This window comes from Amblyomma maculatum, chromosome 2 (genome assembly GCF_055883805.1).
Source record: "Amblyomma maculatum isolate TAMU_Amacu chromosome 2, ASM5588380v1, whole genome shotgun sequence".
In the NCBI taxonomy this organism is placed as follows: domain Eukaryota; kingdom Metazoa; phylum Arthropoda; class Arachnida; order Ixodida; family Ixodidae; genus Amblyomma; species Amblyomma maculatum.
Genome location: NC_139345.1, coordinates 49018616 through 49044099, shown reverse-complemented (window position 1 = coordinate 49044099; position 25484 = coordinate 49018616). Strand labels below are relative to the sequence as shown.

The 25484-nt window shown below is 43.1% G+C and overlaps 1 protein-coding gene and 1 non-coding gene across 2 annotated transcripts in view; both read left to right on the top strand.

The window, feature by feature from the left end:
* The window catches only part of LOC146198583 (late secretory pathway protein AVL9 homolog), a 34301-nt gene extending 13549 nt beyond the window's left edge, over positions 1–20752 (top strand). The window contains exons 8-17 of the mRNA XM_084594079.1: positions 714–1142; positions 2402–2552; positions 4483–4749; positions 5660–5794; positions 5984–6122; positions 7151–7231; positions 7998–8121; positions 9721–9774; positions 15557–15648; positions 19089–20752. Coding sequence (XP_084450205.1) covers positions 714–1142; positions 2402–2552; positions 4483–4749; positions 5660–5794; positions 5984–6122; positions 7151–7231; positions 7998–8121; positions 9721–9774; positions 15557–15648; positions 19089–19234 — 1618 coding nt within the window. The 3' untranslated portion in view covers positions 19235–20752. The remainder of the gene's footprint in view (positions 1–713; positions 1143–2401; positions 2553–4482; positions 4750–5659; positions 5795–5983; positions 6123–7150; positions 7232–7997; positions 8122–9720; positions 9775–15556; positions 15649–19088) is intronic.
* Positions 4235–4310, top strand: TRNAF-GAA (transfer RNA phenylalanine (anticodon GAA)). Its single transcript has one exon. It is a non-coding gene; the product is annotated as a tRNA-Phe (tRNA).
* Positions 20753–25484: the final 4732 nt, after the last annotated feature.

Below are 25484 nucleotides of genomic sequence, written 5' to 3'. Positions count from 1 at the left end.
TTGTCGACAGCTTTTGCTTTCAAAGGTAAAGAGCCGAAAGGTTTGCTGTGTAGCCATATAGTTATGTTGTTGTATTATCAGCAAACGTCCTGCCTTTCGGAAAGGTGAGGACAATGGCTTCTTTCACCTTCGAGAGATTTGGAACAGTGGAAACGCATAGCAATCTATGCTGCGTGACCTGGAAACAAACCCTATGGGTTCGTTTCTTACGAAACTTATACGAAACTTATGAAAAGCGTCTGTTGCTGCTTTTAATGTTTACATTGTTTATGGCTTTATGCAATTGCTGTGGGTCTTAGAGTCCCAAATAAGCATGGTATTCCTACTTTGCCGAAGGGAAAAGGCTACAACCAGACCTTTCATGTACTTTGAGGTGTGTAAGGGCCAGTGCAGGTGGCGCCATAAGGGGCGCGGAGAGTTGGCTGGAGAGAGAGGAATGCTGGCAACACTGACTTGAGTGGTGACCCGTTAAAAAGGGGACAGCCGTCGTCACAATCATCATCACCATTACGGGAACGTCATGTGTCAGATATGTGCGCGTGGGGCCGTGCGCGAGTGTGATCCGCGTTGGCGTAGTTGTGGTGAACTCATGTGTGAGTTCGGTGCGCGTTGTATTTGGTGCGCAAACTGTGGAGAACTGAGTGGGTACTCCGGCGTGGGGCTGTGTGGGTAAATAAATCATTTCCTTGACAGGTGATAATTAATTCCCGCAGGAAGGAGCCCAGTGCAGAAGTCGCAGCAAAGGACAAGGAGGCTCACTCTCCCGAAGATCTGAGCCTCCTTTCTAAGACGATCCGCAATTCGGAGACCAAAAGCCTGGCCAAGCGAGCTGAATCTATTGAGAATGCAACAAATGATCCCAAGTCATTTCCTATCAGCCGAAAAGACTCTGATGAGAGGAAAGAGAAAACAGAGACCCCACACAAGGATGCCGAGGAAAAGAAGGAGAAGACGGAGGCTCCGCGGTTATCTTTGGGGTCCGTCGGAAAAGAGTTCATCAGCAAGATTCTGCCAGTGAGCCTCGCTGACATCCCATACTTGAACAGGGTGACAGATGACTCGGTGTTTGAGGAAGAGGACAAACTTGTCTCGGAGATAGATGAGCTCCTTGACTCTGACCCCAAGGAAAAGACTGAAATGAGGCAAGTGGCCTTACTTGAAATAGTTTTTACTGGACTGTTGAGGCTGGCTTAGTGGTCTGGGTTCAGTGCTGTGCAATGCCTTTTTGAGGAGTATAGTATATCTACTCACTTAGCCAGTAAATTTTATTGTAACAGACATCTGAGGTAAATAATACAAATTCACAAGTAGCAGGAAGCCCATACTCATGAGTGATAGCTGGCCAGCTCCTCCTTCCTCCCTCCTGTGTGGTGCAAATTTTTATATATAGGTTTAGAAAAGGGTATTGGTCAGATTCTTTCAAACATTGTGCAGTCACCGTGACAGTGACTGATCCGGTGCCTAATGCTGGTGCTTCAAAAAGCTTCAGGTAGGGGATGGCCAAGATTAATGATACGCTGCTTTAAATGCGAATGAAGCGTGAGGAGGCATGGCATGCTTGCTTCGGCACTATGTTGTTTGCATGTGCTTGACAGGCTTCCACCATCGGAGCAGTTTCATGCTTGCCTTTCCATTTGCAGCACCCCTAACATTTTCTATAAGTTGTATTAACATGCCATGTGCATCCAGTGGTGAATTCAAGGCATTCTTAAGTGCATTGGGGCAGGAAGAATGCACTTGTGAAGGGCTGGAGTAAGTGCAGCAACAGCACGGTCATCTTAAAAGCAAGGGGAAAGTGGTGCCTAGCCCTCGTGTCTGAAAACACTGACTTGTGCTTTGAGTGAGTAGCACAGGGTGCAGATTCTTGCAAGTGAAGATGGTTTCAGAGGGTGGAAGGTAAATGTACCTTGTTTGAACCGCCAGGGGTATTAAGTTACACTTGTGAACGATGATAGTTTGTGTATAGCGTTGGTGTGAGTACGGGTTTTATGTTTATGAGAAATTACCATTGGAGTCAGATGAAGCTTCTGTTATTGATTTAGTTTCTTATTAATTTTGCTAGTTTGCTTTGAGGAGATTTTGCTAGTTTGCTTTGAGGGCTTTATCTATTCATTTGGGGGCACATCCCGTGTCGTGACTATTATGATGCACAAAATTTGAGCATTTTTTTTTTTCTCATTGCATTTAATGGACCATTGAAAACCCCACGTGTGGTTCAAGCAGAGTGACTGAGTGGTATTAATTGAGGGGCTGGTTGTTGGGGCCCTGCGCTGTCTGGTCTGGTAGGCAGATTTCGTTTCTGTAGTAGTGCAGAATTCAATTGTTGAACGTATGCTATCCCTATAGAGCTCGAGTTCTTGTGCTGTGCTTAAAATGTTTTACTGTAATGTGTTGTTTGCAGGTCTAAATTAGAGTTTGTCGAACGAGAGGATGGGGATGCAGTCAAGTCTCCTACAACACCCGTCAACAGCAAAGACGCCCCCAGCATTCTTGCCAACAAAGGCTTCATCTGGAGTAAACTGCCTTCTGCTATCTACAGCCTTACTTCCAGGGTATGCTGTCAGAGAGAATTCGGTTTAAACATAACTGACTACTCCTCGAGTATGAACGGCAAGCGACATTTTGTTTTTGTTGATTCGGTATAATAACCCTACTGCTTTGAATGTGAACTGTGCATTCCCTTTCATGTCACTGCTTCCTAGAAGTGCTGATTTCTCTGAAAACTAGAGTAACCTAGTGTAGTGTAAACTAGTAGTGAAAAACTAGTGTATGGCTATTGTATGCATTGCATCGTTTTTTGGACTGGGGAAATACGATTTAATCAAGTGGATAAGCGATTCACCTGTGACTGGCAGGTTGTAGTTCGATTCGTGGTTGGTTGGTTCATGGGGTTTAACGTCCCAAAGGGACTCAGGCTGTGAGAAATGCTGTAGTGTAGGGCTTCTTGTAAGGCCTTGTTTCTTGTAAGATGCTACAAGGGAATCAATGCTAGCTCTAACAATTTTTGACCGTTTGTCTGCATACTATACACTGGGTGGTTTCTTGATGCTTACAGGTCTTTCCTTTGAATACTGCATTAATTGATGATTGCAGCTTGTGTAGGTATTGTTCAGCTAGGCAGACATTACATATACTATAAAAGAACTCAATAATTAGATGGATAATTAGTAACTGAAACTTGATAATCACCCTTTTCATTTTTGATGTCATATGAAAGGTTATATTTTCAAATCAAAAGCTCTCAACACCAAAGGTGAAATAATTTCAAAAAGTTTTGCTGGTTGGCTGTGTGGTTTGAATTATCATAAACACCAAAAATATGTGTATGAAAGCTTGTTGAGTAGGCTTCCATACATGGCATCACCATGTGTAGTATTTTTGTGGAAATCAAGTTAACTTCATCTGCATCTTCTTATGCACAAACATTGTCTATCTTGTGCGTAAGAAATGCATGCGATGCCATTTTATATATCTGCAATGAAGGCTCGCCAACTCGGCAAGCCTTAAATGTGTATTTTACCATTTTTGACATTCAGGACTTCGAAGTGCAGTGCCGATTAAGAAAATAAGCTTTACCTTCAGTGTTGAATAAAAAGTTGATTTAACTTCGTTTACTAATTATCTAATTATTGAGCTCAGTCCTATAGGTAATGTCAGTCTTGTTGCGCAGTCCACTTGCACAGACTGCACTGACGTATCCCAAGCAGTTTGTAAAATAAAAATACATGCACTTAAAAAAAAATCGGCCCGATTATATAATTTCTAAAAGCAGGTGTGAATTGCTGAGGTGCCGGCATTGTTGATGCATGGTGCAGCAAAAGGCTATGTTCTGTAGGGTCTTTTATGTACTTTGCTAACAAGTTAATAATTGGTTGAATATTGAGGGGAATCTCCCAAGGTGGAGCAGATTTGTAATAAGGGAGTAATTACTCATTGACATCCACCCAACTTCTAGTTAAAGAAAAATTCGTCCTGATCTGGGGATAGAACCCGGCATCACCCCCTTTCCGGGGCAGTCACTCTACCAACTGAGCTAACCAGGACGGTCAGCAGAACAGGTGGTAGGGCGAGATTAACTCGAAGTGGGAATGGTATTGTTCAGATATTTAGGGGAATCGCCTAAGGTGGAGTAGATTTGTAATAAGGCAGTAATTACTCTTCAGCTACGAGTTATTGATTTCCACTTCGAGTTATTGATCAGTTCGCTCTTGCCCTACCATCTGTTTTGCTGACCGTTCTGGTTAGCTCAGTTGGTAGAGCAACTGCCCCGAAAAGGCAGTTGACCCGGGTTCGATCCCCGGACCAGGGCGTATTTTTCTTTAACTACGGAGTTTCTTAAAAAGCTGTATAGCTTTCCTTTGTAGCCATATGGCTGCACTTGGGTGAATGTTAATGAGTAATTACTGCCTTATTAAGTTAATAATTGATACTACTAGATATGAGGAAGTTGCAGCCCACTCTGTCTCACACGCATCCATACAGGAATCTCCATCTGGTGCTGCTAAGGTTAGCGTTCCTGGAGGAGGAGATGACAGTGACCTCCTCAGTGAGCTGGATGGATCCACGACCCCGGGTGAAGAGAGCACAGGCTTGGTGACCCTCAACTTTGGCGGTGAAGGAGCTGAACTAGAAAGTGCCACAGGTCAGGCCACCCGAGATCAAGATGACTTACTGCTTCTTCAAAGCATTCCCAAGGTGATAGCCCTGCCAAATGAGGATTGTGGCCTGCCTCTCCCAATCTTCTCAAAGGCAAGCTTTTCTTGTTCTAGAAAGGTTATTACTGATGGAGGAAAAGCTGTTTAGAATTTTTGACACTCTTGCCTGGATGTGTCATTTGTTGCGCCGGTTCAAGAGCTGAGCTGTCATTTTCTAAAGTAAAATCTGTATTCTTGTTGGAATCATTTTGTTATTAGTAAAACACACACAGGCACAAAGTTTTAATAAAATCAGTATTTTGCGACCTGTATGAGAGCAAAAACAAAATATATATTGTAGTGCGCACAATTCATTCAGTGGTTAAGCAAGAACACTGTACCGTCTGCCAGGGTCATTCACTATTCACTTGAAGTGCAATTGATGAAAGTGCCTCGCAGGTGCTAACCGCCTCCCACAATACAAGAGTAATAGCACAATGAAGTAACAGAGAAGCATAATGAAGCTGAACACTACCAACACTCTGCAACAACAAACAATAAATGTAGCCTCCGCAAAAGCTCTCCTTAACATTGACAGTTATGGATTGCTGGTTTACAATATATTACATTTGATTGCTAGTTCACGCTAGCTTTGGGGTTGCAGGCAAGCTTAGATTTGCCCTGTGCTCAGTTACATATTTTGTGATTTCCTTTGTGTCTGATATATGCAAGTCCGATAGTAACGCTCCTATGATAGGTGATTCGAAAGCTTTTTATTGACTTTCTAGAACAAATGTGGTTGAATTTTATTCAATACATGCCTATACATCCACACGAAGGCACCGAAAGTACACAAGCTTCCTGAACTACATCACTTTTAAAGATCAAAAACAAGGATGACATTCTGTAGGAGGAAGCAGTTGCAGCTTAGTTTAGTGACCCTCTACGTATACCACAGAAAGTGCATCAGATCAGAGACGAAACTGTATGAGTGCTACACTGCTACACTGGCTTTCTTTCTGCAGGGCTCACTATGTTTGCCGTACGTGTCTCTGCCTATCATAGACCTGCTGAGTGACATCAGCATTCGAAGCTGTGTTGTCGGGGCGACCAACGATCTCTTCAAACAAAAGAAGCACCTCTTTGATGTCATCGTAGAGGTATGGCTGCTCTGCAACATATTGACATTAATATTGTGGCCTGCTGTATTAGTACTTCTACCTCCCCCACCCTCCATTTCTCCCTACAATAACTTTGAGCTGCAAACATTTTTATGTCTGCTATCAGCTTCCTTGTTACTTGCAGTTGAGTATAATCTCAATGTACATGTTGATCTTTATCGATGGCAGGTGGATGAGTGTAAGATTACAATCTTGGACAATGACCTTCGACGACAGCTCTACCTCACCATGGAAGACCTTCGCTTTGCAGACTATGTGGTCAAGAACGTACTTGACGACTCACGAGACCTCTTCCTTGACGGCACATGTCAGTATACGTTCAGCAGTCTCATCGCTTGTTGCAATGAAAATTATGCCGAGCTTCTCGCAGTTACTCATACAGCTTACAGTGTTGTAAAAACAGATCATGAGTCTAGTTTTTCATGTTTTTCTTTGATTCCGCTCTTTTTTTTTTCTTTCTGGTGTACACCTCATTAGGCTTGTACATCGCTACTTAACAAATATATCCTGGTGTTTTCTTTTTGTAAGTTAGTACACTAGAATAAAGGGTAAAATTCAGTCTGCATGAAATAAAATAAATAATAACCTACGCTTGGCAACTTCCATCTTAGGAGGATGGAAGGCATCCACACAGTGTTCTGAATTTTTTAATGAAGTGATGACCATGGCCCACTAAAACTTCTGTCGATAATGTGTTTGTTCCTGTGCTATAGCACCTTTTGGTATAGAAACTAAACATGACGCTACTGTGTACTGAAACATCTCTAATTACTGTCTGGCGGGTGAGATTATATATTAGTTTTTGGTACATCACTTTTGTCGGTGTGCATTCATCATCATTGTCGCTACTTATGGTTTCCAGCATCGGACTACATAAAAATGGGCACGTGCACTAATCTAAAAATTCCTGGTAAAACTTTTCTACTGCGTTTTTGGCAAAACCGTTGCAAAATCAACCACTCTAGACAAGTAGGTTTATATTGCGGCGAAAAAAAAAATGAAAGCTTAGAGTGCAGTGTTTATCTCTTTAAAGAGGGTTTTGGTTTTCTCCCTGAAGACAAGCTCATTTATCCTTACATTTGGCACATGATGGCCTTAGTAATTTATATATAACATGAAGTGACTTTGGCGTTTAGTACAAAAGCATGCTTCACAGGGATGTGAGGCCTGGTTATGTAACATAGTGAAGGTTTGTTTTGCTTTACAGTACTCTAGAGTAATATACGTGAATGGCTCTTGTTTTTGGCAAGGCAGCCTTTGCCACGTTTGGGTGTGAACTGTTTGGTTATATTTTCAGTGAGAGTTATAATGAGTATTCTGTGCTCTTATTCTTAGGCTGGCAAGGTGGTGAAGAGTGGCTGAGGTCCGAGTTTAAAATCTACCTCATAAGTCTGCTGAAGACTGCTCAGCTGGAAGGTGGGTCATGACTTATAGGTATATTGATTGCTTGCAGTGGCATTAGCTGCACCCAATTGCTTTTGTTATGTGATAGCATAAAGGGGCCATTGGAGCAAAGCATTGGTGCGCAGCAGTGTCACGCACCACTTGTCACCGGCAAGGTGGTAGCTGATACAGCCCACCTGGCACCAGATGAAGTTGGTACATGGAAGAGACATCTGTGACATCTGCCACAGTTGGCAAAGTGGAGAGGGTAGCCCTCCTCTTTTTTTATAGGAGAAGGAGATACTGGAAGGTGGCTGCGTTGAAAAGCGTTTAAGTTGACCACTTATAGGATTTGCAGGGCAGGGCAGGATACATGTGACATGACTTTTTCCAATCATTGATCTGTTTTGACATAATAGCAGAATGGTGTGCTAGGTGCAATTCCACTGTATTCAGTAGGATACCAGCTGCAGCACAAATTCTTCATCTGCCATAAATTCTTGAACTCACTTTGCGATGTCTGGGAACTATCAGGGCACTGAGAAGCGAGCACTTAACATTTTATGTCAAGCCTGTGGAAGTGGGAATCTGTGAGGCTCTGCAGGCTACTACCAATAAAGTGTGCTCATCTTTGGCATGTCTGCTAGGGCAGTCATTCCTCTTCTAAAATTTTGTGTCCCTTACATTTGTACATTGTAACTGGGCTGAGATATTCTTATTTTCGTTCACTCTCTGCCACAAATTCGAAGTGCCATGTCTCATCAGCTGTTGTATTTTTCTTCTTGCTTCCTGTGTGCAGATGCCGTCAGCACTAAGGACCAGGAGGCATTCAATACTGCCTTTCTCAGTGCCTGGAAGACCACGCACAACTTCAAAATGTGGAACAGTGTGGACCACCCTTGTCTCGCAGACATTCCAGCGGGGTGAGCAGGAATGGACTACTGATATCATTTCCAGCACAGGGACAAAAAGTGAATGCTCACGTAGTTACCTTCTTATGTCGAATGCTGGCTGTAGCTAAAATATTGAAGGGCAGGGAAACAAAAACTTTGCTCAAGTCATTGGCTTTTCTTTTTCTGATTACAACAGCAATGCTACTGTAACCGCCCCCCTTTTGGAAATTGAATGTCGGTTGTAGGGAAGCCTCCAGCCCATATGAAGGAGCTTTTACCTAGCCACCTTAGCCCACCAGAAGCACCTACACTATGCCACCCTAGTAGCACCACTGCAGCACCCAACTCTACCCTTCAGAAGTTCTACCTATCACTAGCTTGGCTACTGTGCTTTACATAGAACCTCCATCCATCGGAAACTCATGCACGAATGGAACAAAAAAGGTGATGGCAAAATGAAATTAAAAGACACAGTGGACAAGCCATCTGCCCACACCACCTAGCTTTGGAGCGTCTCAACCGCCCATGTTACCTTTGACCCACCTCCACCCACCTTCACTGTAAACAAAAATTGTCACCTGCGTAAAGCTTTGGCCTTGTGCAAAAGCATTCAATAGTGTAAAAGTATCAAAGCAGTCACTGATGGTAAATCCAATTGCTTTTGTAGAATTGCCGCATCAGACGGCTGATCGCCTTGTGATCTTTTCCTTTTTTGAATTTGCTTCACTGACTTTGCTGACTATTCTAGACAAAAAGACAAAAAATCTTAGATTTTTTTGTTCCCATATCTGGCCTGGCCCTGGACATCAAAATGAGGTGTTCGAAATTTATGGAGTCCTCCACTGAGGCATCTCTCATAGCCTGAGTCGCTTTGGGGCGTTAAACTCTGCAAACCAAATCAAACCAAACCAAAATGAAGTCCATGCATTGCTGTAGCCCTGGGCCTGTCTTTGGGGCTGTGGCCTGTCGGTTTTATTTTGCATCTGCAGGGTGTCTGGCCGCCTGGAAAACCTGAAATTTCTGGGGTAATTTTGTGCACCTGGAAATACAGGGATGTTTCAGGGATACTACCATAAAAAAATTGGTCGTCAGGAAATATGGTCGACTGAAATTAATGTGTTGGGCTGCCATGAATCGCAACAGAACTACTACTATATATAGTCCGATTTCCTTTGAACATGTGTAAGGCATGACATCCTGCCACTTGGGTTTTCAGGGGGAAAAAATGAGCTCTCTCAAACAGGAAGAACAAATTTCACTAAAGCATTTGCAATTTAAGTTACTATGTAGTAGTTTCTTGTACTGTGAATAGATCATGTTTTTCCACTATGTTTTCCACTATGGCCATTATATTTTTCCGCCATGTCAATGGTGGACTGAAAGGGCCAGGGAAAACATGGCAAAGTCAACTTGAAATGAGATTGTCAGACACCCTGACTTGTGCTCCTGTTTGTGCACACTTTAATAAATGCATTCCCTAAATCACCACACAGTGTTAAGCAGTTTGAATTGCTCGGTTAAGGGGGGCTTAATAAAGCAGACTATTATTTCAACATAAGTTTCAGTTACTTTATTGATACGGGTTTCCCAATCTTATGGTGCAACATTTTTTTTTTTTTCTTTTCCTAGGCACTACTACAAGGGCCAGCTGACTGTTGCTGATATGAAGCTCCGGATCTCTCAGTAAGAACACCTGAGCACATGCGTACATTTCTTCATGTTCTTCAAAAACACATTTCTTTATTTGTTCATATACTGGATCTCTGGTCATAAACAAATTATGCAGAGAATAATGACAAATGTGCCCCAAAATGTTGAGGGCTGGGAGATCACTCATATCTGCACTTGCATAAACTGCACCATCAGTTCCTGTGGCAGGAAAGCTTGGAGAAAATGCAGTAAACTCTCATTAATTTGGTCGTCAAGGGACAAGAAAAAATGTTCGAATTAATCGAAAGTTCGAATTATCGATTGAGCCTGAAAAAAAGAAAACTCCCAAAAACAGTTTGCATCACAGCAATTTTTTCCAACTAACACCTGTAGAATGGTCATCTGCATTTGAAATGAAACCCAGCGGAGAACAGTAGTTTCTCCTGGTTGTGTTGAATGCTTTACTTTATGCACATTGTCAGGAACATTGAAGAAGAGCTCTAGAATCGTTCCCCAGTGTCCCATTTCTGAAACACAGCTTAGTCTCATAGTTTCGATTTTGCTTTCCGCAACTTGACGCCATCCCGCAGCTGCGATCGGTTGCGCGCGTAGGGCGATTGCGTCGTTTCGGGCGCGTCACTGTTTTTATTTTTATTATGGGATGACGTCAAGCTGTTCTAACACCTACTACGCATATATCCTTCATATGCACATGCAGACTGCTTTCAATGAGCTGAAACCGCACTGGTCACGCGCAGTATCACCGCACTGCGTGCTTCACCGCAAATGCTTCACCTAATAGACTGCGCTGTGAAGCATCCTCTAAATGTGACGAGGACGTTTTGTCAGGAGGAACCACTGCCGCCACGTGTTCTTCGGTATTCCAGACAGTATGCATATATTAAAGCACTTCATGAAATCGGGAAGAACCTTCGTTCTCACTTGGGTTTCATCTCAGATGCATAGAACCACTGTACAGGTGTTGATCAGATAAAATTACTGCGATACAAACTGCTTTGGTTAGCTTCTTCAGGCCTCTTTTGATAATTTGAGCTTTCGGTTAATTTCGCCATTATGTCAGGTCCCTTGGAGGCCGAATTAATGAGAGTTGACTGTACCATTCAGTTACAACTGCTGCCCATGATCATATCACGGTCGACTCTAGCGTGTTTTCGTTACTACCGGGAAACAAGTATGACGACTAGAAATTTAAACAGCGGAACACACTGTGCTGTTGTGTGAGTACTGCTGATGTTTTGTCGGGAAATTAAATGCAGCTTGGGCTTATTTTAATGACCCATGTGCGTGTTGTGAGCAAGCATTATCATGAACGAGCCTGACTCGTTGGGATACACAGTGGCTAAGAATGCGTGTTTCTGGTATAGGCAGCATTCGCTTTTCTGGTCAACATTCTCTCAAGTTATAGGAGGCTGAGAATCTGCTGTTTATGTCTGCTATACATACCTGTTTGACATTTTTGACAGCGTAAACCTTATTACAGTCGGGGTACCCTGAGCAGCGTCCCCTTTTGGTTGCCTTGTCTAAATCAGATTTCTGCTCCCAGCAGCTACCTTTGTCCCAAGCTTTTCGTGTTTTACCACAAGAATTCTGGTAACTTTTATTTAAATACGCATTCTGTCGTGCAAGTCTTTAACTGTACATACACCGTAAGATGTTGCATGTTTTTGAAAGCACAGAAGTCTGCAATGAAGAGTGTGGAGAAAACCCGTTGAGGATGAACTGTTGTACGAAACAACTGCGGACTTTTTTAGTGCGTAGCACTACTAGCCGCAATCACGGATTTCGCCGATGTCTATCCGAAGCCACTCACTCTCTCTCTCTCTCTTCGTGAACTTGAAATGGAGAAAGAGAAGGTGGTGATGCGCGCGTCAGGCGGCTCAGCATTGAAGAGGCGAAGCGGTTGCACAACTGCAGCACAAGCCGCTCTCTCTCTCTCTCAGTCCATTCGTCTCTGCTTGAACTTCAAGAGGAGGAAGGGGAATTGGCAACGCCCGCATCACAGGGGGCAGAGCGGCCACATAGATGCACCCAGTGAGAGATGGGCGTGTCAGTTGCGGACGTGGCGGCCGTCACTGGGCTGCATTGCACAAGCGTGTGTTACTCCGTAGTGTGCAGTCATGTGCCGCTCGCGCGTCCTCAACTTCGGCATCGCTCCCCTCGCATCAGTCCCTCCTCAGCCTTCACGGACAGCAGGCGTGCACGCGAGGTGCTGCCTGGACCTCGGCTCCAAGCCGCTCGCGGCGTCGTGAAGCAGCTTGTGCTTACCTCTGCGCCTAAGCAGTGCTACGCATCTGCTTCTCATTTGATTAACTATGCAAATAGGCCGTAATTTTTTTGTGTGCCTTCATGGTTGCACTCCAGCTTGAGAAATGTGTTTCGACTCATGCTGATGAACAGAACTTGTGTTCAGCTTTCGGTTTCAGTATTTTTGAATAGTTGAACCTAAGTCGAAATGTCTTACATCTGCTGATAAATAGCTAAGCAACGTGCATAATTATGTTGACACCAGCCAAAAGGTTTCTTTCTCATGGTGCTAGTTCTTTTGTGCTCGAAGCTTGCTAGAAGGTAACAACCTGATGTATACGTCATGGACTGATGCATTTGGGGCTAGCGCTCACATGTTTCATGTGGTAGAAATGGAAAATCTCCATTGCTTATAATATTGGTCCTTGAAGAATGAGCTTGAACAGTATATAGTAAATTAACATTGCCACATGCTTGAAAAAGAGAGTGAGCAAGCTAACTGCTTTATTTTATTTTTTTTGTGCGTGTGGGCATTTTGCTGTTTTGAAAGCATGCCTAGCAGGTGACTGTGATTTTTGATAATATATATATATATTGAGGCCTTGAGTGCAGACGCTGTAGTTTGATTTACTTCATATGCTGATCACTCATAACTCGTAAGTTGGACTTGAACGTTGGCTTATGCCGGAATGAACAAGCTCTTAAAGCAAGCTTAAGTGAACGTGAGCATTGCCAAATGCAGACTCAATGGCTGCAAGCTTTGGCTTCCTCTTTAGCCATATCGTGTGTATGGACTTTCTGAAGGGTGGGCCTCATTGGCTGCCACAAGTAATATACACGAGTTATTTCTGGCACAACTAAAGTTTGCAAATTACGAGCGCTGCGACGGAGAACAACAACGAGAGAGTAAAGACAAGGACAGGCGCTTTACTCTCTCGTTGCTGTTCTCCGTCGCAGCGCTCGTAATTTGCAATCATGTACCAACTAGCTCAACTTTCCGTATTGCTGCAACTAAAGTTTGGCACATAAATGTTTTTCATATAATATGACATATGAGCCACCAATGAGTTAACTAAACATTAATTCCCTTTGCACTGAATATATATTCAGTTCACACAACCAGTCTCATCTCCAGCTAAATGCGTGCAAATCTCATTCTACATATTTATGTCAAAGTTGTTCAGACTATGATCAGTATACATTCTCATTATTTCTTAAAACATATGACTTGTGTTAGAATGTTTTCTCAAAACTTGATTCTGTCATATTTTTATGCGTCGCAAACACAGCAGGTTAGCAGCGCACTGAGCCTATGGTTAACATCAGCCTCGTTAGGTTGCACAAAAGCTGCTTATTCTGTGGGCACCGTGCTTTCTATATTTTATGAGAAGAAAGCACTTTCTTGAATTTTCAAAATTGTAAGGACAAGGCTGCAGAAGTACAGAATCTATAACACATACAAGTCCTCTTGGTCTCTTTGCACTCTTTGTATCTATTCAAAGGCATATGCCAATCCTCGCTCACGGGATCACAACTGAGTAACACATAAACTATATGCGGAACTGTGGCCACAGTCTTGACCAGCCTGTATATATTAAAGACAGTCGGTAGTGCACCAAAAACACGATACCAGAGCAAAAGGGTCAAGGCACTTCACATGCTTGCGGCCGTTCCACCCGCAGAGGAGGGTCAGGGTGGCAGCACCATGATCACACAGTGGAGGCAGACAGGAAACACCCCCAGTGTGCAGGGGTGTTCAGAGCACATACTGCTGGCACTGCTCCAAAATTCTGCCATGGTAGAAGCCAGTTGCACTACTTATTGAAACTGTGAGCATTATAGGACCCATGCTTGGTGTTTTGATGCGATAGCTTTAAAGGCCCCATTCTTCGGAACACCTGGCGTTGATAGCATTTTGGAGTTGGCACTGGTGGCCTCAGCATTGTGAGCAAAAAAAAGAAAAAATTTGCTGCGGTTTAGCTTGTGGTTAAACCTGGAGTTACGCGAGAGCTATCTGCATGGCTATGCTTAAGTTTGGCTTGAAAGTAAAGACATGGCTTTTGCACATAGTTTATTCTATGGCTTCAGCTTTATTTATGCCATAGGGGGCACTTTTGACCACTAAAGCGTGATGAGGCAAAAGAATCTGTTGTGCGGTAGTCTGAAGCCCCCCCACTATGGCACCTTTTTCTCTCTGTTTTCACTCCCACCTTCATGATGACGCGATAGCGTAAGCTACCAGGCAGCATATAAAGTCCCGGTTTAGCCGAGTCGTATGAACGTGCCTGCATGGCCTAGGGATAACGTGAATGCAAAGGTTTTGGCAGGCTGATACTGTGGCAGGCAGAGTAGCCACAGTAACCCTTGTAACACACCTTTTCAATCCACAATTTTTTTTATCTCTCTTTGTAAGTTAGGTTTTAGGGAAAGGAAGGTGCAGTATACTTTTGGGTGGACACCATGGAATGGTGAACACCTACACCTAATCAGGTCAAGCTCAGTATACTTTTCAATGGACACTACAGAATGGTGGACATCTGCATTTAATCAGCTCAAGGTCACACTACTCAGGTCAAGAAGCCGGAGTTTTTGAGGAACGGGTGGCTTTGTGTACTCATGGCTGCACTTGGTCCTCTGGCTCATTGAAAGTTCGTTGCTAGCCCACACTGACATTTTATACTGGTTTATAGAAAAGGAAAAGCACAGCATCTGTCACATTTTCTTAGAGCAACCTCCACCGCTCCTCCGCTTGAAGGTCAAATCTGGCCCGCCAATGACCTTAGCTCCTGCTAGGCCAGTAAAGCTTCCACTTTAATATCACGGGCATGGCTCTGGCAGGTGGTAGCTGGCAGCTAACATGATGGGCCCTGATTGGTCATAGGGTTGTGCGACGTCATATGACCACATGAGATGGCTGTTTGGTAGAGCCTGCCAGCTCGGGCTTCTTAATTTCAGGGGGAAGGTGAGGTTTATCAGATCGTCTAGGACCCTTGCATTCTGAGTCAGACATGCTATCTCCAAGCAACACAGGCACATTCTTACGGCTTGGTGGAGTGGAGCTTCATATCCATGTCAGGTGGCCTTCCACACAATATGGTAGCTTACACTTGTATGCAGAAAGTAAGTGCGAGATAATAGAGGCTGGAATTAAGGAAATAGTGTGTAAGTGAGTGGCAAACTGCATGTGCACGAACGAGGATCTGCAAGGGAAAGTTGTCGCGGACAGGAGCCATAACGTTGTCAAGTCATGCCCTCAAAGGTGGAGTTCAAGTGTTTCTCCGATTTTTTTTGTGTGTTTCTAATGCATAGATCTTGCTTTGCATTTACAAAAGACTTTCAGCCTCCAGGCTCATCAAGGTTGATGTTATAGGGACAATTAAGGGTCTCTCAGCAGTGCTAAGGTGAACCGCTCTCTCCACATGATTGAGGGGCCCTTTACTATTCATTGCAGGTAATAAATTTGTGTTGTGGGTTTGCAATCCACGAACACCAACGGTGACCTTTTCATCCATCCTTAATGCCTGACTGTTCATCAATTCTTTTCGTGCAGCTCTATCCAAAGCTCGGAAAGGGGCCGAAAACTCAACCAGGCTGTGGTGTCCACTGGACGAGCCATGGCACAGACCACAGGCAAGGTTGTAGGTAAGCAGTGAATTCCGTTAAAGCAACAGAGGCCATTATGGAGTGGACCTGCTAGAAGGGCATGTCACCTGGTGTTGCCTGTCAGAATACTATATATATTTAAAAACTAGCACAGACAGCCAGTGCTTTGTAGAGGCCAGGTGCAAAAATGGCATTGTCGTTTGCTGAAATGTAACATTTGACATTAAACAGGAGGGTGCACATTTGCACACAACATGCTTTTTTTGAAATTCAGAGAAATTGGTGTAGCATATTTTGAAACTGCATACAAAGCTACCAACATAACATGTCTCTTTTTGTGTGTAATAGCTTGCCTGTGCCCTTCTCTGAAAGCGGAAAGTAAAAATAATAATAATAATAATAATAATGTTTATTGCGCAGAATTGCATACAACTCGTCGAAACCAAAGTGTGGCCCTGTGAAATTTTTTTTTTTCGGCCATCCAATCTTGGGGGTCGATTTACAACCATGTATTGGAGTACTGCAGATATTTTTTGTTTCTATTTTAAACTCCTTACATTTTGGAATTCCTGGAGGTGTATGCTGGAACACCCAGTATACAGTTGTGGCATGAAAGACAAGTAACCAAGATGTTATTTAAGAGATAAATATCAACAGAACACCACTTCATAGGAAGTGCATTGGCAAGGAGTACAGGACGGAGGGAAAAAAAAAGAAAAGTGTAAGTAATTATAAGAGGAAGATTTCATTCAGGTGGTTCCAGTAGCATACTTGACTATTGAAAAATGAGTGTTTTAGGTGTTTAATGAATCACTTGAGCTTGGACTTCGAATTGACTTGAACATAGTCGTCTAGAAAGAGATTGAAACCAATCAGAATATGTATCACTATGCTTAGAGTGACGTGGTACAGGATATGGTGATGATTTTCTTGATGTATGACATGGGATATTGACATTTTTGATAAAGTAGTGATTACTCCAAAATCTCTCAAGTACTCCAAAAGTCTGCACAAAAAGAAGAGGAAAAGAAGGCATATAAAGGAAGTCAAACAGGGATACATAATTTGGAACCACACACTTATATGCAACGCTCTTTGAAGTTCCCTCTAGCAAGCAAAAATGCTTTTTTGAAGATGCACTGAGCAGTTTTCAAGAAAGGCTATGGTGTAACATACAGTGTTGTAGGTGAGCATGACAGCGACAGAAAAAAAAGCAAAAGATATGTTATTGACGAATAGCCATGGCACACTTACTAAGTTTACTGCATACTTGCATGATGAATTTGCCAGGTCAAATGACTGTCAGAATACTTTCCCAAGTATTTAAAAAAGTCCACGTGTTGCAAAGGGCTGCAACAACAACAAGAAGAACACTGAATGGTGTGCATAATGGCAGTTGAAGAGATGAAAATGAAAGAATTCCGAATTTTTTCTATTGCCAAGTTTATTTATGAGCTATAATTGTTCAGTTCTCACTTTTAAGATGACAAATTTGTAGAATATATTGAGGCACAGCGCATGCATAAAGATAAGTTCCAAGTTATTATGAAAAGAGATTAGCTGTGCTTTAGCTAGTGGTTAAACCTAAAGTTATGCAAGAGCAATCTGCATGGCTATGCTTAGGTTCAGCTTCAAAGTAAAGACATGGCTTTTCCGCATAGTGGTTTACTCTATGGTTTCAGCTTTATTTATGCTATAGGGGAATCACTTCACATATGAGCACCGCTTTCCTTTCGTTGTTGACATTCTCATTGAGGTGTAGAAGACTTCTAGTGGTATGACATCGTCTCTGCATTGAACTCCGGGGCACACCGCTGTCACAATATTCGAACAAACCTTTTCTACCAACCCGTTGTTATTGTTCGCCTCTACCACTACAGAGTTATCTGTCTTCTTCTTTTCTTCATTGTTTCATCTTCTTCTTTTTCCTCTTCTTTTCTTCTTCTTCCCCTTTTTCTTCTTCGGACAGGCATGTCGAAATGGCGAGACTGTGGCCAATATAACTCTCGCTACAAAACAAGTTATACCTAGGGGTTTACAAATACCCAAATTTTCGAATACGAATACAGGAAAAAAAATGGCTCGGCTTCATAGTCAAAGAAAGCTTTGCCTGAGCATAGTTACCCTACTTATCACTAGTGCATGGTGGTGTTCTCGTGACATTTCCATGAACCAGCAGTAGTTGTGTTTCTTTCTTGGTTTATTGAACATTTTTGCTGGCTTCGCATTTGCAGGTTGCATGGCCGTGCATTGATTCTTTGAATGTTAGTGACTTAACGAGACCACATAATATCACAAACTTAGGAGATGCTGCCAACTCGGGTTGCATGTTCGAGGTGGGAGGGTGGGATAGGAACCATCCTACCAGCATTTCTAGATGCCAGGTCAGGCACGCTACTCTTAGACCAAGCAGGCTCATTCAGATGGCTTGTTTAAAGCGCGGCTTTATATTTGTGTCAGATGATTGGCTACGACCGGTAGGTGAATAACCTGGTAGCTTAGGACTGTCTGCTAATAAAAATCATTCGTAGTTAATTGAGTACGAACAAAAAACCGCAAGGGGAGCCGCTGAGAGGAGCCTTTAAAGCTGTCGTGTCACATCCTTAAAGGCAGAGCTTAAGTGTTCCTTATAACATTTTTACTTGTGTTTCCATCATTGTAGCATGGGAAGCTAAAAAGTATAGGGGGCACTTTGGATACCTAAACTGCGATGAGGTGAAAGCCTCTATCGGGCGGTGGTCCGAAATCCTCCGCTACGGTACCTCTTTCTTTCTATTTTCACTCCCACCTTCTCAATGACGCGATAGCGTAAGGTACTAGCCAACATATAAAGGCCCGCTTTAATCGAGCCGTATGAATGTGTCTGCATGGCCTAGAGATAACGTGAATGCAAGGGTCGTGGCAGGCTGATTCTGATATCACCCTCCCATATGAAAGGAGAGGCTTGAGTTGGCAGCTCCTGCCAAACGTAATGTCAGGAAGTCCTACGCCTAGCTAGTGCTCGGACATTTCAGCTGCCAGGTATCACCTCCCACGTAACGAAAGCGTTACGGACGGGCACAGTCCACGAGCATAAGCCACAGTAGTCAACAGGAAAGCAGTGTACTCTTACCAATGAGCATATGTTGATAATATGTTGAGAATTTTTATCTTAGTTTGCCAGTTAGTGCGTACAATTGTGCACTATCTGCTGCTTTGTTGAGCATGTGTTGTGGCCTTAAAGTGTTCAGGGATAACGGTTCACATGGAGTGGGCCATCCCTCTTCATCCCGAAGACCTGCTTTTAACGAACATATATGTTGCCTCTTATAAATTTCTTAAGCCATTCAAGCACTCTTTCATAAAATATGAGGTCTTCTGTGCCTGATCTCCAACAAGTGACAATTTCCCATGAAATTCTTCAAAAAAAAAAAAGTTATTTTGCTCCATATTTGAATTTTCAATCTCCTTTTAACAAGGTGGCTGATCAATGTCTGCAGGTGGTGCCCTGACATCTGCCAAGTCGGTTGTCTCATCTCTCTGGTCCCACTTTAGTCCACCAACACCATCGTCATCTGCGGAGTCGGTTCCTCCAGTGTTGCCCAAAGAACAGAGTGTTGAATCGGTGTCAAGCTCCAAGGAATGACTGATGCGCACCCTTCCCCTTGTCTTTTAAGCACCGAAAGTAGTATTTATTTTAAGACACCTGCCAACTTTGAACTGTGTGCATGTCATGGTTCACTCTTAGCCAGCTGCTTCTGCTTTGTGTTCCTTTTTTAAAGCTTTGCGTCCTTATGTACAGTGCGTGGGCATGCTTGTGTGTGTGTGTGTATGTGTGCGTAGGGGCGCTTTAATGCCTCCCAGCCCACGGGTGACATGCATTTCTCCGAGTGCGCAGCAGGCCGTGCAATTATGCTTGTGCAATCACATACCCCTGTATTCTCCATTTGTGCAGTGTGTGGCTACACGATCTGAGGCTTTGGATCTCGCAATGTCGTCCACATGTTGATAGGCTGGCCTACTGACATACAAGCTGATGGTCCATGCATTTTCTTTTAATTTGTTTTTCTTGCATGGTGGTTTTGAGAAGCATGAAAAATCATCCACAGCTGCTTCCGCTGTTGAGAGCAGGCTGTGTTCATTTTGTGTTATTTTATTATTATTATTACCATCAGCCCCTGTGTTTTATCAATTCTGCTAGAGTTGTGCTTTCTTTTGGTACACTTTCTTAAAAGGTGATATGTGGTGCCTGCCGTGCTGGAGGCTTGAGGCTGTCGTTACTCAGTACGAATGAATGTACTGCTAACGCATACCACTCTGTGATGCCGTAGTTAGCAATTATGGCAACGTGCTGTGGCTTCTTCAATCTCTTCGTGCAAGGCTAGAACGAAGCATGTTACATTATGTCTCTGAAGCACACTAACTTCCTTTGCTTTTTGTATTCCGTGGTGGGATGTTGTAAGGAACAACAAAATCTGACTTTCTAGTGACACGATACCTATGCCTAGTCTGAAATTTGTAATGAGAACTGTATCATCTACCAGTAAATCTATGAAAAACGGTATCATTATGCATATAATGATGACCTGCTTCTCATGATATGTTCATCTTGGCACTCATTTTCTTTTGCAGAAGCAATATTTTTTTTGTCTTCAGATAACTTTTTGTAGCTCTATCTATGGTATGTAAAATATTTCCCACTCAAGAGGTTCTCAGGTAGACAGCTAAGTTATAAAATGTGATAAGTTTTGTCTAGTCTGAAGACCATCATGTGATATGCATGATATGCACACTGCATAAAATAAGCAGCCAAGTTTGGCTTAGGCACCAGTCTGCACTTGCACAGGCCTTTCGTGTTTGCTTTGTGAATTGTCTACATGTTGCTCCTATGTTGCGCTGTGACTTGGGCTAACAGTGCTACCTCCCGAGTTCCAGTTGGTTGGTTGGTTGATTGACTTTTGAAGTTTAATGTCCCAAAGTGACTCAGGCTATAAGAGACTCCAGTTTGAGATGGCATACAGATCACAACTGTGCTGCTATGTCTTATATACAATGGTCTACTACTGATTGGACCACAGCTGTTCTGTTTTCCTTGATACGTCTGGGTCATTCAATTTTGAACTTGTCTTTGAAAAGAATAGTAATAAAAAAATATTGCTTGCAAGATCAGGCTGAATACTATTTTGGTTCTGGTGGTCTCCGAGCTTCATACTGTGTATATCCACCATCAATATCCCGTGGAAGGTGTCTCCACCAAAAACATGTTATTTCTTTGCATCCAATGCATATTGCTTGAGATTTAGTGCCTCATTGTACAACTTGGAAAAATTACAATTGGGCTATGTATATCGATTTCGGGCTACGGGGAAAGATGACGATAAAACTATATATTTTCACTAAAATTGCCTTCCATAAACAATTAGCTGCAAGTGTACTTCGCATGTATCATGCTTACAATGCAGAGGACTTAATGCGTGGTAAATTGTGGTGGTACTTTGACTTACTGCCTTACTCAACTTAGTAATAGCGGCAGCCGAGCTTTTCTTAGCTTCCTATCATGTTTAATTTATTTATTTACTTACAAAACAGCTCTCAGCCTCAAGCCATCTATGTGATCATATTGTTACGAGATGACAAGGACGAAGTGTTCCCTTGCCTCGCGGAAAGGAAAGGCAGATAGATGAAGACAAAGTGGGACTCCAGAGCCCTGCACTACGTTATCCTTTATAGGCGAAGCACAACTTAGGGGTATTTAATTCCCCATTCTACACCATACCCTACCTTGTATGCGATTAAAATGTGTGAATTATTTTTGAGCACAAATTTAAGTTGGTCTTTATTGATTACTGCATTCTAAAGATTAGGTGCTACATTAACTGAAGATGGTTCTTTCATAATCTTTCAAAGGGTAAAAAATGGAAGTACAGGTGTGACTGCCCATGCCTAGTTTCGCTGAGCACATTGACAGGTTTTTCAGTGCAGATATGGCAAGGTAGGTTTCACTGCCACAGACTATAAAATGGCAATCACAGAGTTCATTTTCAGTGTATACATCACGAGTTTGAAACAGTGGTGGGAAAATTGATAAATGAAAATTTTCAAAAGCATATGAATTTTTTATGGCCAGACAAGTGCATTAGCACACCCAGACAGAGCCACAGAATCAATTTTTGCTGAAAAGATGTGTTGCATGGACCTGTTGACAGTTTTTCTTTTATTATGAGGAGGAACAGTGCTACTGAATGTTATTAGAAGACTGGAATATTGCTGACGCAGTACTGTGCAGCTTATGGAACATGCACTGACATTAGGTGTATGGTTCTGTCGAGGTGCACGCAGCTTAATCTTTGATGGCAGACATAGCATTACCAATATCGTGCATGATCGCAGGGAAAGAAAATGACATTTCACAATTTTCATCTTCACTCAAAGGTACTCAAAAGAAGAAAGTACAGAGTACTAGTTGCATAATTGTGAAGCTCCGATGTGCTGGGTCCAGTGGCATTTGGTAAAAAGTGATTTTAGCTTTCACATGTTATGTTCCCTACAAGTTGCAGCGTAACCGACTGACTGGGCCAGACAGGAATAGCATGCTGTAGCACAGGTTGTGTTGCTGCTACAGCTGTGGTTAAATATAGCAAGCCTTATTCTCAACTGCTATTGCCACTATTCAGTGTTGTTAAATGGAAAGTCAAAGTAGCTGAGGAATTCTATGCTGATCTCTACAGCAGCCAACAAAGTCACGACAATAATGAGATTGGTAGTAGAGAAATGCAGTCAGACGTTCTGCCAGTGATGAAGGATGAAGTTAAGAAAGCATTAGAAACTATGAAAAGAGGGAAAGCAGCTGGAGGGGATCAGGTAACTATAGATTTGTTGAAGGACGGGGGGAATATCGTGCTAGAAAAGCTGGCCACCCTGTATACGCAATGTGTGGTGTCATTGACGATACCGGAGCCATGGAAGAATGCAAATATCTTAGTTCATAACAAAGGGAACGCTAAGGACTCCAAAATTTACAGACCAATCAGCTTACTGTCTGTTACGTATAAGGTATTTACCTAAGTAATTGCTAAAATAATCAGGGCAACTTTAGGCTCAGTTCAGTTCAGTCGTTCAGTCGTGTCCGACTCTTCATGACCCTATTGACCATGTCACGCCACGCTTTCCGGTCTCTCACTATCTTCCTAACATCACATAATTTCATCTGCAGTGCCTCGAGGATGCCATCTAACCATCGCGTTCGCTGCCTACCCCTTCTCCGGCGACCCTCAACCTTTCCCAACATCAAATCTTTCTCCAGCGACTCCTCTCTTCTCATCAGATGACCAAAGTAGCTGAGCTTTAACTTTAGAATTTGACCCTCCAATGAGCAGTCAGGGTTTATGGTCGACAATATTGACTGATTTGATCTTCTGGCAGTCCAAGGAACTCTCAAGAGTCTTCGCCAGCACCACAATTCAAACGCGTCAATTCTTCGGCGGTCAGCCTTTTTCACAGTGCAACTCTCGCATCCATACATCACAACTGGAAAGACCATAGCACGAGTTATACGGATCTTGGTTGGCAGACTAATGTCTCTGCTCTTTACTAGGCGGTCAAGGCTAACCATTGCTCTCTTTCCCAGAAGCAGGCGTCTCCTAATTTCATGGCAGCAGTCTCCTTCTGAGGTAATCTTGGAGCCCAAGAATAGAAAATCTGTCACAGCTTCCACTTCTTGTCCCTTGATGCTCCAGGACTTGATAGGGCAAGACGCCATGATCTTTGTCTTTTTAATGTTCAGTTTAAGCCCAAACTTCTCACTCTCTTCTTGTACGCGCATCAGAAGTCTCTTGAGTTCCGCTTCACTTTCTGCCATTAAAGTGGTATCATCCGCATATCTAAGGTTGTTGATACGTTTTCCAGCAATCTTCACTCCAGCTGAAGACTCGTCCAGACCAGCCTTTCTCATGATGCACTCTGCATATAGGTTAAATAGGCAGGGCGACAGTATGCAGCCTTGCCTCACTCCTTTCTCAATCGGAAACCAATCAGTAAGACCATGCCCAGTTCTGACTGTGGCCTCTTGCCCTTCATACAGGTTCCTGAGGAGACAGATGAGGTGAATTGGAACTCCCATCTCTTGGAGAGCTTGCCACAATCTGCTGTGATCTACGCAGTCAAACGCTTTCGCATAGTCAATAAAGCAGAAGTAGATGGGTTTCTGGAACTCTCTTGCTTTTTCCATGATCCAGCGAAGGTTGGCAACTTGGTCTCTAGTTCCTCTGCCCTTGCGAAACCCAGCTTGCACGTCCGGAAGCTCCCGATCCACATACTGCTGCAGCCTACCTTGGAGGATTTTCAACATCACCTTGCTAGCATGCGAAATAAGCGCGATCGTGCGGTAGTTGGAACAATCTTTGGCACTGCCTTTCTTTGGAATGGGGATGTAAACTGACCTCCTCCAATCCTGTGGTCACTGCAGGGTTGTCCAAATCTTCTGACATAATGTATGCAGAATGTTAACAGCGTCATGGTTGAGGTTTTGAAGCAACTCAGCTGGAATTGTATCAATTCCGCTAGCTTTGTTCTTAGCAAGGCTGGCTAAGGCCCATTCAACTTCACTCTTCAGGATGCCCGGCTCGAGATCAGCGACCACAACCGTCTTATGTTGGGTTTGCACATTCGGGTCCTTCTTGTACAGTTCTTCTGTGTATTCCTGCCACCTCTTCTTTATCTCTGCGGCTTCAGTGAGGTCCTTGCCTCGTTTGTCCTTTATCACGCCCATCTTAGCACAGAAGCTTCCTTTGATATCTTTGATTGTCTTATTAGGCTGCAACCAAGCAAAAGATCAAGCAGGTTTTCGGAAAGGATACTCTACTATCGATTGTATACATACCATCAACCAGGTGATAGAAAAATGCTCGGAATATAACCAGCCTTTATACATAGCATTCATTGATTACGAAAAAGCATTTGACTCAGTAGAAGCCTCGGCGGTCATACAGGCATTGCGAAATCAGGGTGTAGACGAGCCGTACGTGAAAGTTCTGGAAGAGATATATAGAGGGTGCACAGCAACCATAATTCTGCATAAAGAAAGTAACAAAATTCCTATAAAGAAAGGTGTTAGGCTATTCACAGCTTGCTTAGAAGAGTATTCAGAGACTTGGAATGGGGGCAGTTTGGCATAAGGATAAGAGTAGATGAAGAATACATCTGTAATCTGCGATTTGCTGACGGCATTGCCTTGCTAAGTAACTCAGGGGATGAACTGCAAAGAATGATTGATGACCTAGACAGGAAAAGTAAATAGGTAGGCTTGAAAATCAATATGCAGAAGACTAAGGCAATGTTCAATAGCCTAGGAAAGTAACAGCAGTTTATTTTAGGTAGCGAAGCACTGGAATAGTAGGCGAATATGTCTATTTAGGACAGGTAGTAACCACAGATCCGGGCCATCAAAGGGAAATAACAAGGAGAATAGGACTGGGATGGAGCGCATTTGGCAAGCACTCCCAGATTATGACTAGCAGCTTACTGGTATCACTCAAGAGGAAAGTATACAACAGTTGCATCTTGCCTGTACTTGCCTATGGGGCTGAAACGTGGAAGCTAACAAAGAGGGTTCTACTTAAGTTGAGGACAACACATAGGGCTATAGAAAGAAAAGTGGTAGGGATAACGTTAAGAGATGGGAAACGTGCAGAGTGGGTCAGAGAAATAACTCAAGTCACTGACATTCTAGTGGAAATCAAGAAGAAATGGGCATGGGTAGGACATGTAGCACGAAGAAAGGATAACTGATGGTCGCTTAGGGCAACAAATTGGATTCCGAAGAAAGGAAAGCGCAGCAGGGGGCGGCAGAAAATTAGGTGGGCGGATGAGGTTAAGAAGTTCGCAGGAATCAAGTGGAT